Raw genomic sequence first — 13,145 nt, 5'->3', positions numbered from 1 at the left:
CTAACTTCAACCAGCAATTGCGCGGTAGCCGTTGCAAAATGCTTTGTGTTGTGTGTTTCTCATTGATTTCTCTTCTTATTTCAAAATAAGTGAAACCACTAATTCTGGTCCATCATGGATTTCGATTTTGACCCTTACAACACCAGAAGAGATTGGTGATCCCTATGACAATGAGTTAGTTCTGCTGGAGGCTGCTGCCCAGCGAAATGGAGGCGGGGCCTGTTTCCCCGCACTGCTCCTTCCCCTGTGACGGTCAAAATTCTAGTCTTGTTTACGCTCATGGCCATCTGCGACTACAGCCTATGGCGCCCACCCTCTGCGCTAAAGTGATTGGAAAACAAAATCTAACATTTTTTGATGGCTCCGAAATTCTTCCCCTAACATTAACATTGAGTTGTCGTACATTTGGTTCTACTTCAACAGTAAATGTTGACAAGTTCTAACTGTAGCGTTGACAAGCATGGGTCGTAGGACTATGAGTGCCTACAAAAGATTGAAATTAGTAGTCTTTAGATTTTTTAAATCTTCAAAATGGGCAGGACAAGACAAATAATGTCCAGAAATACCTTATACCGGAGACGCATTTAATTAACTGGTGGGAAGAAGCTTCTGCTTTTCAATAGAACAATCATATTTGATAGCTTAAATGCACCCAAACAAAGAAAAGAAATGCCATTTCTGAAGAAAAAGGTGTTCAAGTTTTTGCAAAAGCAAACATTCCAACAAAAGTTCCAAATCAGAACTTTTTTTAGCAGTATATTTCAAAGAACTAATAATTTGTTTGTCTTCACTCATGTAGTGTGACAACATTTTAAATTTGTGCGTCTAATCATATACTATCAAAGAAAATAGATGAGAAGTTCGACAAAAATAGATGCAAAATTTGCGAAAAATAGATGTGAATTTTACCAAAAATACATGCTACATTTTCCAGTCCCTAACTATCAGATTCCTAAAGACATTCCTAACATGGCTGTCACCACATTGTTTTCTTTGTTTGAGTTCAAACAAATGCCATTTGGGCTTTGTAATGCAGCACAGACTGTTCAGTGATTCATGGACAAAATAACATGTGATCCAGAATTTTGTTATGTATAGATAGAGACAATATGTTCATTACATCTACATCTGAAAAGGAACACACACAGCAGTTGACAAAGTTGTTTGAATATTTGGATACAAAAGGACTAACAGTGAATGCATCAAAACATATTTTTGGCATCAAGAAGTCCACTTTTTTGGCTACACAGGGGATGCACATGGCATCTGACCACCACAAGACAAGGTGGAAGCCATATGTGAATACTCACAGCTGGTTACAAGTCAGCAGTTGCGATGTTATCTTGGTGTAATAAATTTCTACCAGCAGTTTTCGTCACATCATGTATCAATAATAGCACCACTGAATAACTCCTAAAGGGTGCACATTGACCAAACAACAGACTGCAATGGACACACGAGGCAGAGTCTGTCTTTGGTGCTATCAAAACAGCACTAGCAGATGCAGCTCTACTAGCACACCCTGAAGCAAACACACTGTTAGCATTAATAGTCGATTCTTCTGCTAACATAGCTGGAGCAGTGTTACAGAAGAGGATAATCCACTCGCTTTCTTTAGTCAAAAGCTGTCACCCTCACAGCAGAAGTTGGCGATGTATGATTGTCAGCTGTACACAGCCTACACTGCAGTAAAAAAATTCAAGCATTCTTTGGAAGGCCACCATTTCAGTATCCTTATGGACTATAAGCCGTTAACATATGCCTTCAAAGTGAAGCCAAGAAAGACAATGCCAAGACAACTGAGGCATATTGACTACATTGGCCAATTTACAACCATCATCATCTACATGCAAGACAAACTTAACATATTGAGGCAATGGATGTAATTGAGCTGCAGCTATTGAATTTGATGTCATGGCATGGATGAGGAGCTGCATACATGGCTTGTGCAACAATCAGATTTCCAACTACAAAAAGTGACAATACCATGTACTAACATGGAGTTATACTAAGATGTTACCAAGCTAAAGCCTCAGCCATTTGTTGTGCAGCTATTTCAAGCCCAGGCAATCGCTTCATTGCACAATCTAGCACATCCTAGAGTGATGAACCACAAAGGCGGTTAAACAATCTTTCATCTGGCCCAGCATGAACACTGACTGCTAATCATATACCCAACAATGCATGGCCTGTGTAAAGAACAAAATCACACTGTGTGTCAATGCAAATGGCTCTGAGCACTATGGGACTCAACTGCTGAGGTCATTAGTCCCCTTGTGTCAATGCACCACTAGGTACATTTATACTGTCTAACCGGTGATTTGACAATGTCCACATGGATTTTGTAGGCCCACAATTAATGTCTGAAGGCTGCAGTTACTGGCTTACAATTGCTGACAGATACTCAAGATGTCAAGATGGCAAACATCACTAAAGACATTGTGGCGAAAACATTTTTCAATGGACGGATTGCGCATTTTGGTGTACTGTTGAGCATAATGACAGATCAAGGAAGCCAATTTGAGGCTTAACTCTTTCAGGCCCTAATTTGCTATCCCACATGTCAGTTTTGTCCAGTACAATCTTGGGAACAAACACGACGCTGCACATTTGTCTTTGCGGATTTAGCAATCTGTTTTCAAGTGCTATTGCACAATGATGTGGTACGCGGACCACTGCAACACCCCTATGAAGCTCCATGTACAGTAATCAGTCGAGGCAATGACAGTTTCTAAATCGAGATCCATGACAACCTAACACTGTTGTACTTGACCATATCAAATTAGCATTTAAAGATTCACAGCCAAAAGAAAAAAGAACTGACATCAAGAAACACGAAGAAGGGACAGGCAGCAACTAAAGATCCTTCCCCATGACAAGCTACATAGGAGCCTCGACAAACATCGCATGCTGCCATGCAGGAAACATCAGCAGGCCTACCACCCCACAGCTAGAACAACATGCCAATCCCAAGGAGAAGCTCCAGAGTTTCAAGAAAGGTGTGAGAACGCGATCTGGACAGCAAGTCACATTTAACGAGAAAGAGAAATATCGCTGACATTCATGGGAGTGGGGGAGGTGTGTGTGTGTGTGTGTGTGTGTGTGTGTGTGTGTGTGTGTGTCCGTCCCACTATATATACACTATGTGATCGAAAGTATCTGGACACCTGGCTAAAAACGACTTACAAGTTCGTGGTGCCCTCCATTGGTAATGCTGGAATTCAATATGGTGTTGACCCACCCTTAGCCTTGATGACAGCTTCCACTCTCACAGGCATACATTCAATCAGGTGCTAGAAGGTTTCTTGGGGAATGGCAGCCCATTCTTCACGGAGTGCTGCACTGACGAGAGGTATCAATGTTGGTCAGTGAGGCCTGGCACGAAGTCGGCATTCCAAAACATCCCAGAGATGTTCTATAGGATTCAAGTCAGGACTCTGTGGAGGTCAGTCCACTACACAGATGTTATTGTCGTGTAACCACTCCGCCACAGGCTGTGCATTATGAACAAGTGCTTGATCATGTTGAAAAATGCAATCGCCATCCCTGAATTGCTCTTCAACAGTGGAAAGGAAGAAGGTGCTTAAAATATCAATGTAGGCATGTGCTGTGATAGTGCCACGCAAAACAACAAGGGATGCAAGCCCCCTCCACGAAAAACACAACCACACCATAACACCACCACCTCTGAATTTTACAGTTGGAACTGCACATGCTGGCAGATGACGTTCACCGGGCACTCGCCATATGCACACCCTGTCATTGTACTGCCACATTGTGTACCATGATTTGTCATTCACACAACGTTTTTCGACTGTTCGATCACCCAATATTTATGCTCCTTACACCAAGCGAGGTGTCGTTTGGCATTTACCGGCAAGATGTGTGGCTTATGGGCAGCTGTGCTCGTCCATGAAATCCAAGTTTTCTCACCTCCCACCTAATTGTCATAGTACTTGCAGTGGATCCTGATGCAGTTTAGAATTCCTGTGTGATGGTCTAGATAGATGTCTGCCTATTATACATATGACCCACTTCAACTGTCAGTTAACAGACGAGGTCAGCCTGTACGCTTTTGTGCTGTATGTGTCCCTTCACATTTCCACTCTACTATCACATCAAAGACAGTGGACCTAGAGATGTTTAGGAGTATGGAAATTTCACATACAGATGTATGACACAAGTGACACCCAATCACCTGACCACATTTGAAGTCGTCCGTGAGTTCCGCAGAGCATCCCATTCTGCTCTCTCACGTTGTCTAATGACTACGGAGGTCGCTGATATGGAGTACTTGGCAACAGGTGGCAGCACAATGCACCTAATATGAAAAACGTATGCTTTTGGGGATGTTTGGATACTTTTTATTCCATAGCATACACACACATTGTGGTACAGTGATGCACACTGTATGGGAGTTCCATGGTTACGTGCTATATTGTGCTTATTCTTTGTTTTTTATTTTACAGTTATTCCTTGTTTTGTCCCATTGACACTGAATGTCATGAAAAGCATGTACTTCTGTGTAATTAATTCACATGTGTGTGTATATATATATATATATATATATATATATATATATATATATATATATATATATATATATATATATATATATATTAACCACACCTATATACTTTTCTATATTAATCTTACATTGATTCTGAATTATTACTATTTTTTTTTTTAATTTTACTACCGACTTGTAATCTATTGTAAGCTTTTATTCTGTAATTATGTGTAACACCAATGAACATATGAAATGTGTAACAATTTTGAATACTGAATACATGAAGTAAAACACCTTGCGTTTTATATTCTCTGACGCGTGTACAATTAGCTGATGATCAGTCATTACTGTAATTTATAATGGATCACATCCTCTCTTGTGCTAAGATACCAGGTGGGTTTATGTATGTGTGTTACAATGTAGATGAGACAAGTATGACAACGGGCGTTCAATAAATAATGCAATACACTTTTTTCTGAAAGCAACCTGGTTTTATTCAGGATTCTAATACATCATATTATGTCCCACTCTTTGGCTACACAATCCTATTTTTCAACATAATCCTGCACAATTTTGCGACCTTACACCACCTCACAGGGAGCGTGTGTACATTTACACGGGACCATTCTACTAGTCGACATAATACCCAATGTCCATCTACATCAATAACCTCCCCAGCATCCATGTACTATTCGGTGCAGAGTGTAGCCTTTATTGCGCCAAACTTATGGAAGTCAGAAGCTGGGTGGATGCAGAAGAATAGTATACTGAAGTTTTGTGAGCTCCTCTCAGTTGCACAGACTTGTAGGGCACCTTACGTTGTCACGGAGAAGGAGAACATTGTTTGCATTTTTGTGGTGATGAAGACACTTCAGAAGTTACAGCTGCGTGCAGTCGGCTCGCACGTGGGAGGTCAGACAGATTTGCGTAGCCTTGTTTCGATGATGATTGATGCCTCACCCAACAACTCACTGTGCTTTTGTTCACTGCCAGGTCTCCGTAGACCCTCTGCTAGAGCCTATGATTATCTGCAATACACTGATTTTCCACCAAAAGACATTAAATGACAGCTCTTTTCCTGGAATGTATCTTCATTTCAGAGGCTACCTTTAGCACTGCCACCTATTGTAACTTCATTAAACTATAGGGGGTGAAGCAGGAATATTCCATGATGTCCAACAACAAATAACACATTTTTTCAACTGAAATCGGCTGAGAAAAATAATGTGATGCATTACTTATTGAATGCCCTTCATATATGGATTCCATTTTGATGGATGCTATGATAGGTGATTAGCAATTGATATTTTTGTATTACTTTGTATATCACCAACATACAACTGATTAGTATTTGTGCATTTCTATATATTTCCTGCTTTGTTTCTTTGAATGCCGATATCAAATGATGATGGAATTAATATTAAAATTGGTAGTAATAAAAGACAATTAATAGTGTGACAAGTATTTAAAAAAGTACATTACTGCTGTTTGCAATTGGCTTCAAAAAAATGTTAAAATATGCATATGTCAGTGCACACAAGCACCATTTCCTATCTCTTCTTTTGACACATTATCCCTATCACATTCTTATATGAATAACATACAAAAAGCAAAGAAAGAGTGCAAAATAAATTGAAATACTATTGAAATACCATTTCAGGTTGATTGATGAATCGTACTGATGTATGTTTCATTGATCCATCTGAAATGGATAAAAAGGAAATAAATGCCTACACAACTAGAAATAAGTTATCTAAAACCATTAATTCATTTCAATGCACAACACAGAATTATATCTGTGCTGCAGAAATATTTCACTCACTATTAGCAGATCTTCATCCTTTTAGTGAAATTTGTAGTGATCTCAAAGTCATTAAACAGAACTGCACTATCCAGTTTTTTAACAGGAATCTCCTCTTCTTGACATCAGTGGTAACTTCTTGTAATATCGTTTTGAGATTCAGAACATTGGCTGACGGTATAGGACTTCTGAATGAACCTGGTACTCTTCATTGTGCACTCTTTTAGATTAATTTTGTGAACTATTGGCACACTTTTTCTTTCCCTCTTGGCTCCTAAATCCAGTAAAAATTTGAAGGCTATGGATGAGTAGTGGGCGTACCAATCTCAGAGCTGTAGCACAGTAGCTGCCACAGAAGTGCTGTATATTCTCTTTCTTTCTTGTACAATGTTTTGTAAACTGTTTTATGAGAAACCCAGTGATAAGGGCATTTCCGATCCACAAGGCTCCTTCAAGAAATATGTAAAGTTCATGTACGTACAACAGCTTCAACCATGGACCTTGCCACTGGTGGTGAGGCTTGTGTACCTCAGTGATACAGACAGCCATACCGTAGGTGAAAGCACAGCGAAGGGGTATTTGTTGGGAGGCTAAACAAACGTGCAATCATGCAGTTACTGAACAAGGGAAGCAACCTTTTCAGTAGTTGCAGAGCTACAGTCTGGATGGTTGACTCATCTGATCTTGTAACAGCAACTAAAACAGCCTTGCTGTGGTGATACTGTGAACAGTTGAAGGCAAGGCGAAATTACAGCCATAATTTTTCCCGAGGGCATGAACCTCTACTGCATGGTTAAATGATGATGGCATCCTCTTGGGTAAGATATTCCAGAAGTAAAAAGTCCCCCCATTTGGATCCCCTGGCAGGGACTATTCAGGAAGACATTGTTATCAGGAGAAACAAAACTGAAGTTCTGCAGATCGGAGTGTGAAATGTCAGATCCCTTAATCGGGCAGGAAGGTTAGAAAATTAAAAAAGCGAAATGGGTATGTTAAAGTTAGTTATAGTGGGAGTTAGTGAAGTTTGGTGGCAGGAGGAACATGAGTTCTGGTCAGGTGAAGACACATTTATAAACACAAAATGTCTGCCCCTGGTAGCTGAGTGGTCACCACAATGGACTGTCACCTAACGGCCTGGGTTCGATTCCCGGCTGGGTCGGAGATTTTCTCTGGTAGGGACTGGGTGTTGTGTTGTCCTTATCATCATCATTTCATCCTCATCGACACGCAAGTCACCGAAGTGGCGTTAACACGAAAGACTTGCACCAGGGTTTATACAAGGGAGATGTACTCGAAGGCAATATCATAGAAGTGGAAGAGGAGAAAATGAAGATGATAAGGGTGATATGATACTGCGTGAAGAACGTGATAAAGCACTGAAAGACGTAAGTTGATACAAGGCCCCAGGAGTAGACAACATTCCATCAGAGCTATTGATAACTTTGAGAGAGCCAGCCATGACAAAAAATTCTTCCATCTGGTGAGAAAGACGTGAGACAGGCAAAATACCCACAGACTTCAAGAAGAATATAATAATTCCAATTCCAAAGCAAATATGTGCTGACAGGTGAGACAATTACCAAACTATCAGTTTAAGAAGCCACAGTTGCGAAATACTAACATGAATCATTTAAAGAAGAATGGAAAAACTGGTAGAAACCAACCTCAGGGGAGATTAGTTTGGATTCTAGAGAAATGTAAGGAACATGCGAAGCAATACTGACCCTATGACTTATATTAGAAGATAGGCTAAGAAAAGGCAAACCTGCATTTGTAGTCTTAGAGAAAGCTTTTGACAATGTTGACTGGAACACTCTCTTTCAAAGTCTAAAGGTGGCACAGGTAAAATACAGGGAGCAAAAGCCTATTTACAATTTGTACAGAAACTAGATGGCAGTTGTAAGACCCAAGGAGCATGAAAGAGAAGCAGTGGTTGAGAAGGGAGTGAGACAAAGTTGTAGCCTATGTCCAATGTTATTCAATCTGTGCATTGAACAGGCAGTAAAGGAAACAAAAGAAAAATTTGGAGTAGGAATTGAAGATCAAGGAGAAGAAATAAAAACTTTGAGGTTTCCCGATGACATTGTAATTCTATCAAAGGCAGCAAAGGACTTGCAGGGGCAGTTGAGTGGAATGGACTGTGTCTTGAAAACAGAATATAAGATGAGCATCAACAAAAGCAAAACGATAATAATGGAATGTAGTCAAATTAAATCAGGTGATGCTGGGGAAATTACATTAGGAAATGAGACACTTAAAGTTGTAGATGAGTTCTGCTATTTGGGAAGCAAAATAACTGATGATGGTCAAAGTAGGGACAATATAAAATGTAGACTGGCAATGGCAAGAAAAGCATTTCTGAGGAGATAAATTTGTTAACATCAAGTATAGAATTAAGTGTCAGGAATTTCTCTCTGAAAGTATTCGTATGGAGTTTAGCCGCCTATGAAAGTGAAACACGGACGATAAAGGGTTTAGACAATAAGAGAATATAAGCTTTCAAAGTGTGGTGCTACAGAAGAATGCTGAAGATTATATGGGTAGAGCACATAACTAATGAGGAAGTACTGAATAGAACTGAGGAGACAAGAAATCTGTGGTACAACCTGACTACAAGAAGGGATTGGTTGGTAGGGCATATTCTGAGGCATCAAGGGATCACCAATTTATTCCTGGAGGGAAGCACAGAGGGGGAAGGGGGGGGGGGCTAAAAATCGAAGAGAGAGACCAAGAGATGAATACAGTAAGCAGATTCAGAAGGATGTAGATTGCAGTAGTTACTCAGATATGAAGATGCTTGCACAAGGTAGAGTAGCATGGAGAGCTGCATCAAACCAGTGTTTGGACTGAAGATCACAACAACAACAACAACATACAACAAATATTTGTGTCAAGGGAAGGAGTACAAAACAGATATCCCAGCTCTTACTGGATACAGTGTATAACTGAGATGTGTTTACTACTTCTAGTCCATGCCTAGTTCCTCTTTTTAGGATTTTCTGAAAACAGCAAGGAGAAGGTCTGCAAAGATAGAAAGTATCTCTGTCCAGTTCAAAGGTTGGCCTCTTCTTTTACTATAAAACTGAAGGTTAACTATTGGTTCAATAACCAGATATTTCCACAGGCATGATTTCGTCAGTTCTTACTCCACATGCTACTTTTATTTCCATTTACCAACACATTAGTGCTTGAGCAAAAATAATTAGTCATTAATTCTAGGATTATAAACAACACAGTGACTTTCCTTTGTTTCACTGCATATTTTTGCATTAAATTGTGGTTGGATGTGGTATCTCATATGAGCAGTCAAATCATCTTCACTTCAGCATATCTGACACATACTAGAACTGATAGGCATACTGCTAATAGATCATTGAAGTCTGTATTCTCATGGATGGGAAGCTCAGAATTACCTTACTTGAAACAAAAGTATTGGAGCATGAGAGAAAATAATATGTGATGAAACATCAAACACACTGTATAAAATGGAAAATCTCATTCCGAAATTTAAAATCACAAAGACATATGCCTTGGACATTATATACCATCAGAGTGCACAATTCCCAGGCAACAGAAGCACACTTGAATCATAGAAACAGACCTCACAGACTATTCCTCTTACTCTTTTAAAGGAGGAATCTGTGATTCTGAAAGTTAAAGAGTTTTGTTTCAATATATTTGTAAACGTTTCTGTCAACTGTATTGGGATTTCTGCCAACTGAAAGAGGGAGGGGGAAAAACCCACCAACTTCAACACAATAATGAATTTCAAGAGCCACCCTACCACGAAGATCATCTGTCATTATCTCAGTACATATAATTTTGTGTGTTCTCTATCTACTTAGCTACTTGTGGACTTTGCTTTTATTTGCATCTAAGTGTTAATCAATCTTTGGATATTTTATTAACCATTTTCTCTCAGCAAGCACTTAGGTTTAGCTCACTAGAAGCTGTTCTATAATAAGACAATGATGATATTTGTTTGGCTGTATGACAACCATGTCTGTCTGTTACTGACTTTTAGTACTTCACTATTCTTCTAAATTTGTTGGGTGGAGCAATTACATATATACACCACTCCTACACAAATATAATCAAAACACGGTTTTGTCCTTGTGCCAATTACTCATATTTTTTAAGTTTCTGAGGCAGGAGCTTCCTGTTCCACAAGCTATAGATTAATAAATCTTGAATGTACCTTATTGTAATATTGTTCTTATTACAAAGACTTTGCAGTATTTGCAGTTGTCTGTAATTGGCTTATTATGTGCCACAAAGCAATTAAGAATGGGCAATTGTAGCTTAGAATTCTAATAATAAAAATAATAAAATCAATAGGAAGATTAACTCGAACTTACTATCAATATGAGAAACCATCTTACCTCTTGAAGAACCATGTACAGAAATGGACCTGCTGATATTACCAATCGCATTTCAAGCATAGATTGAACATGCCTGAAAATACACATTAATAACTTTTTTGCCTTCTCTATTCCATCCTCCAGTACATCTCTCTTGTTTCTGTAAATTGGACAAACAAGATATTTCAGGTTAAGAAAATCAAATTACAAAAATAATATGTTTTCAAAGCACTGAAATCAAACCTTGAGAGGCAATCTAATGCATCCATGAAGCAGTCAGCAGGCAACCGATCCTTTCCCTGCAAAAAATCAGATCATTAATTCAGCATCTGTGAATTACAAGCTAGGCATTAAAATAATTCTGGAGTGTGTAAAGAAGAACTTCTTTATCCCTTGGAACATTTGCAATGTTATATCTTGAAACAAACTGATGAAATTTACAGGTGTGCTGTCATGGCTGTAACAATATAGTTCACACAATAGAAAGCTTAGGGAGTTTATGTAAGTATTCTTGGGAGAAACATGACATTTTTCTCTTTACATGCTCTTAGGTAAATTTAGAGAACTAATTTTTAAACACATATTTATTTGTAGGACTGCAAAATTGGAGTAAGAACCAAATGTAAAAAAAGGAAGTTTTATGAAAGCATGGCATGTTCAGAAAATAGCAATTAATACAATAATATGAAGATGAAGAAGAAGTTCTACATGAACACATAGAACAAAACTGTTATAAGGCTAAAAATTTGTAACATGGATGATGGGTGAAAAATAAAGTGTACAAAAACGTAATTTGGGAGCTTGTATGAAGCAATAGACTGATTTTTCTAACTGTGAAGGCAACATTGTGGGAAGAAAAATTATCTGCTTTTCATCAACTATGTCAAGCATAGAAACATACTACAAGTGGCATGAAGAGACAGACAAGAAGCAGTAAAATGGAAGGGAACAGAAATGGGTATCAGCTAGTAAACAATTCTTGAAAAGGAAGATAAGAGTTTATAGTCCCATTTGATAAGGAGCACAAGCTCGGACTGGGTACTGAGAAGGAAGGAAATTGGCCATGCCCTTTCAAAGAAGCATTTGCCTTCAGCAACTCAAGAGAAATCACAAGAAACTTCCTCATCAGCACAATGCTGATTTGAACCGCTGTCCTCCCAAATGTGAGTTCAGTGAGCTAACCAGCACCATCTCGCACAGTCAGTTTATCTGCACCACATATTGACATTGAAGAAATGATACCACATAACTGACTGGTATCACATCACTCCCCCCCCCCCCTCCCCCCCTCCAAATAGTGTGTGTGTGTGTGTGTGTGTATATATATACACCATTCCTTTCCTATTACCCCCTTGCAGTGCGTCAGCTAGTTGTGTGCTGCCATCTCACACCCTAGTCTGTGGAATGGCATGCTCAGCAGTCTGCCACATGTCCCCTCTACCTGCACCCATAGCTAGACCACAGATGGCTCCCCACTTTCCCACAAGCCACTTCCCCTCAACCTGCTCCCTGCCTCTCTTCATCCCTTGCCTCACCCCAACCTGCACCCCCACCTCACCCCAGTACACTCACCGTGGACCAGGCAAGAGGTTGCAGTTGAATGAGCACAATGTGGGTAGACAGGTGTGTGTGTGTGTGTGTGTGTGTGTGTCCTACAGCTTGAAAAAGGAATTTCATTCCAAAAGCTAGCAAAACAAAGTTCTGTATCTTTTGTGTATCTGTCAACAACGCAGCGTTTCTACCTTCCTGTGAGTCATCTCTTTATTCCTAAATAACCTGTTATTCTCAACCAGAATGTTCCATTCATTATTACATCAAATAATAAATTTATCAATCAGCTCATCAACAGATTACAAAAAATAGGATTTTTATTAATGAATACTAGAATAAGTCAACTGGGTTACCAGAATGCAACACAAATCACCAACATCCAGCACAGCTTTATATCAAGTAGGTAGAAATAAACTAACGTAAACTAACATAACACTTACCACGTAGGCATCTTTCAGATTGCAGCAATGCAAAATGAAGAAGGTTACATTAAAATTTTCTACAATATTCACAAAAAATATTTCACAATTTGTCTACAAATCTCTGTCTCTCTGATGAAGTAGCAAGAAGTGTATTATTTGTGCCTGTTTAATGACACAATTAAATACCAAATGAAAACATACCGTATGCTCCAACAATGCCAACATAGCATAAACAACATCAGCTGCACAATATCTGCCACGGAAGCCGTGCTGCAGTGTAAATGACGCATAAACAATGCCATCCATTTCATATTTCTCACCCATCTTCTCCATCTTTGAATGGAATTCTTGACGAAGGTCCAAGTCCATTGAACTGAATTTTTGTCGACTTTGAGCTAAAGGTAATCTGAAAGTGAAATCGGTCTCTATTATTTTCTTAATGCAATAAACACAACTGGTACAACTTAGCTAATATGTGCAAGTAACATTTTGTTTTGATT

General features: G+C 39.1%; 1 protein-coding gene across 1 annotated transcript in view; it reads right to left on the bottom strand.

Moving 5' to 3' along the window:
* The window catches only part of LOC124545317 (cell division control protein 45 homolog), a 145,786-nt gene that overhangs the window by 28,893 nt on the left and 103,748 nt on the right, over nt 1–13,145 (bottom strand). Inside the window, exons 9-11 of the mRNA XM_047124219.1 lie at nt 12,847–13,051; nt 10,916–10,971; nt 10,694–10,832 (exon numbers count right to left, since the gene is read on the bottom strand). Coding sequence (XP_046980175.1) covers nt 10,694–10,832; nt 10,916–10,971; nt 12,847–13,051 — 400 coding nt within the window. The remainder of the gene's footprint in view (nt 1–10,693; nt 10,833–10,915; nt 10,972–12,846; nt 13,052–13,145) is intronic.

Source organism: Schistocerca americana, chromosome 8 (assembly GCF_021461395.2).
Source record: "Schistocerca americana isolate TAMUIC-IGC-003095 chromosome 8, iqSchAmer2.1, whole genome shotgun sequence".
Taxonomy (NCBI): Eukaryota; Metazoa; Arthropoda; class Insecta; order Orthoptera; family Acrididae; genus Schistocerca; species Schistocerca americana.
Note: the sequence above shows the minus strand (reverse complement) of the source record. Positions and strands in the feature narration are given on the sequence as shown.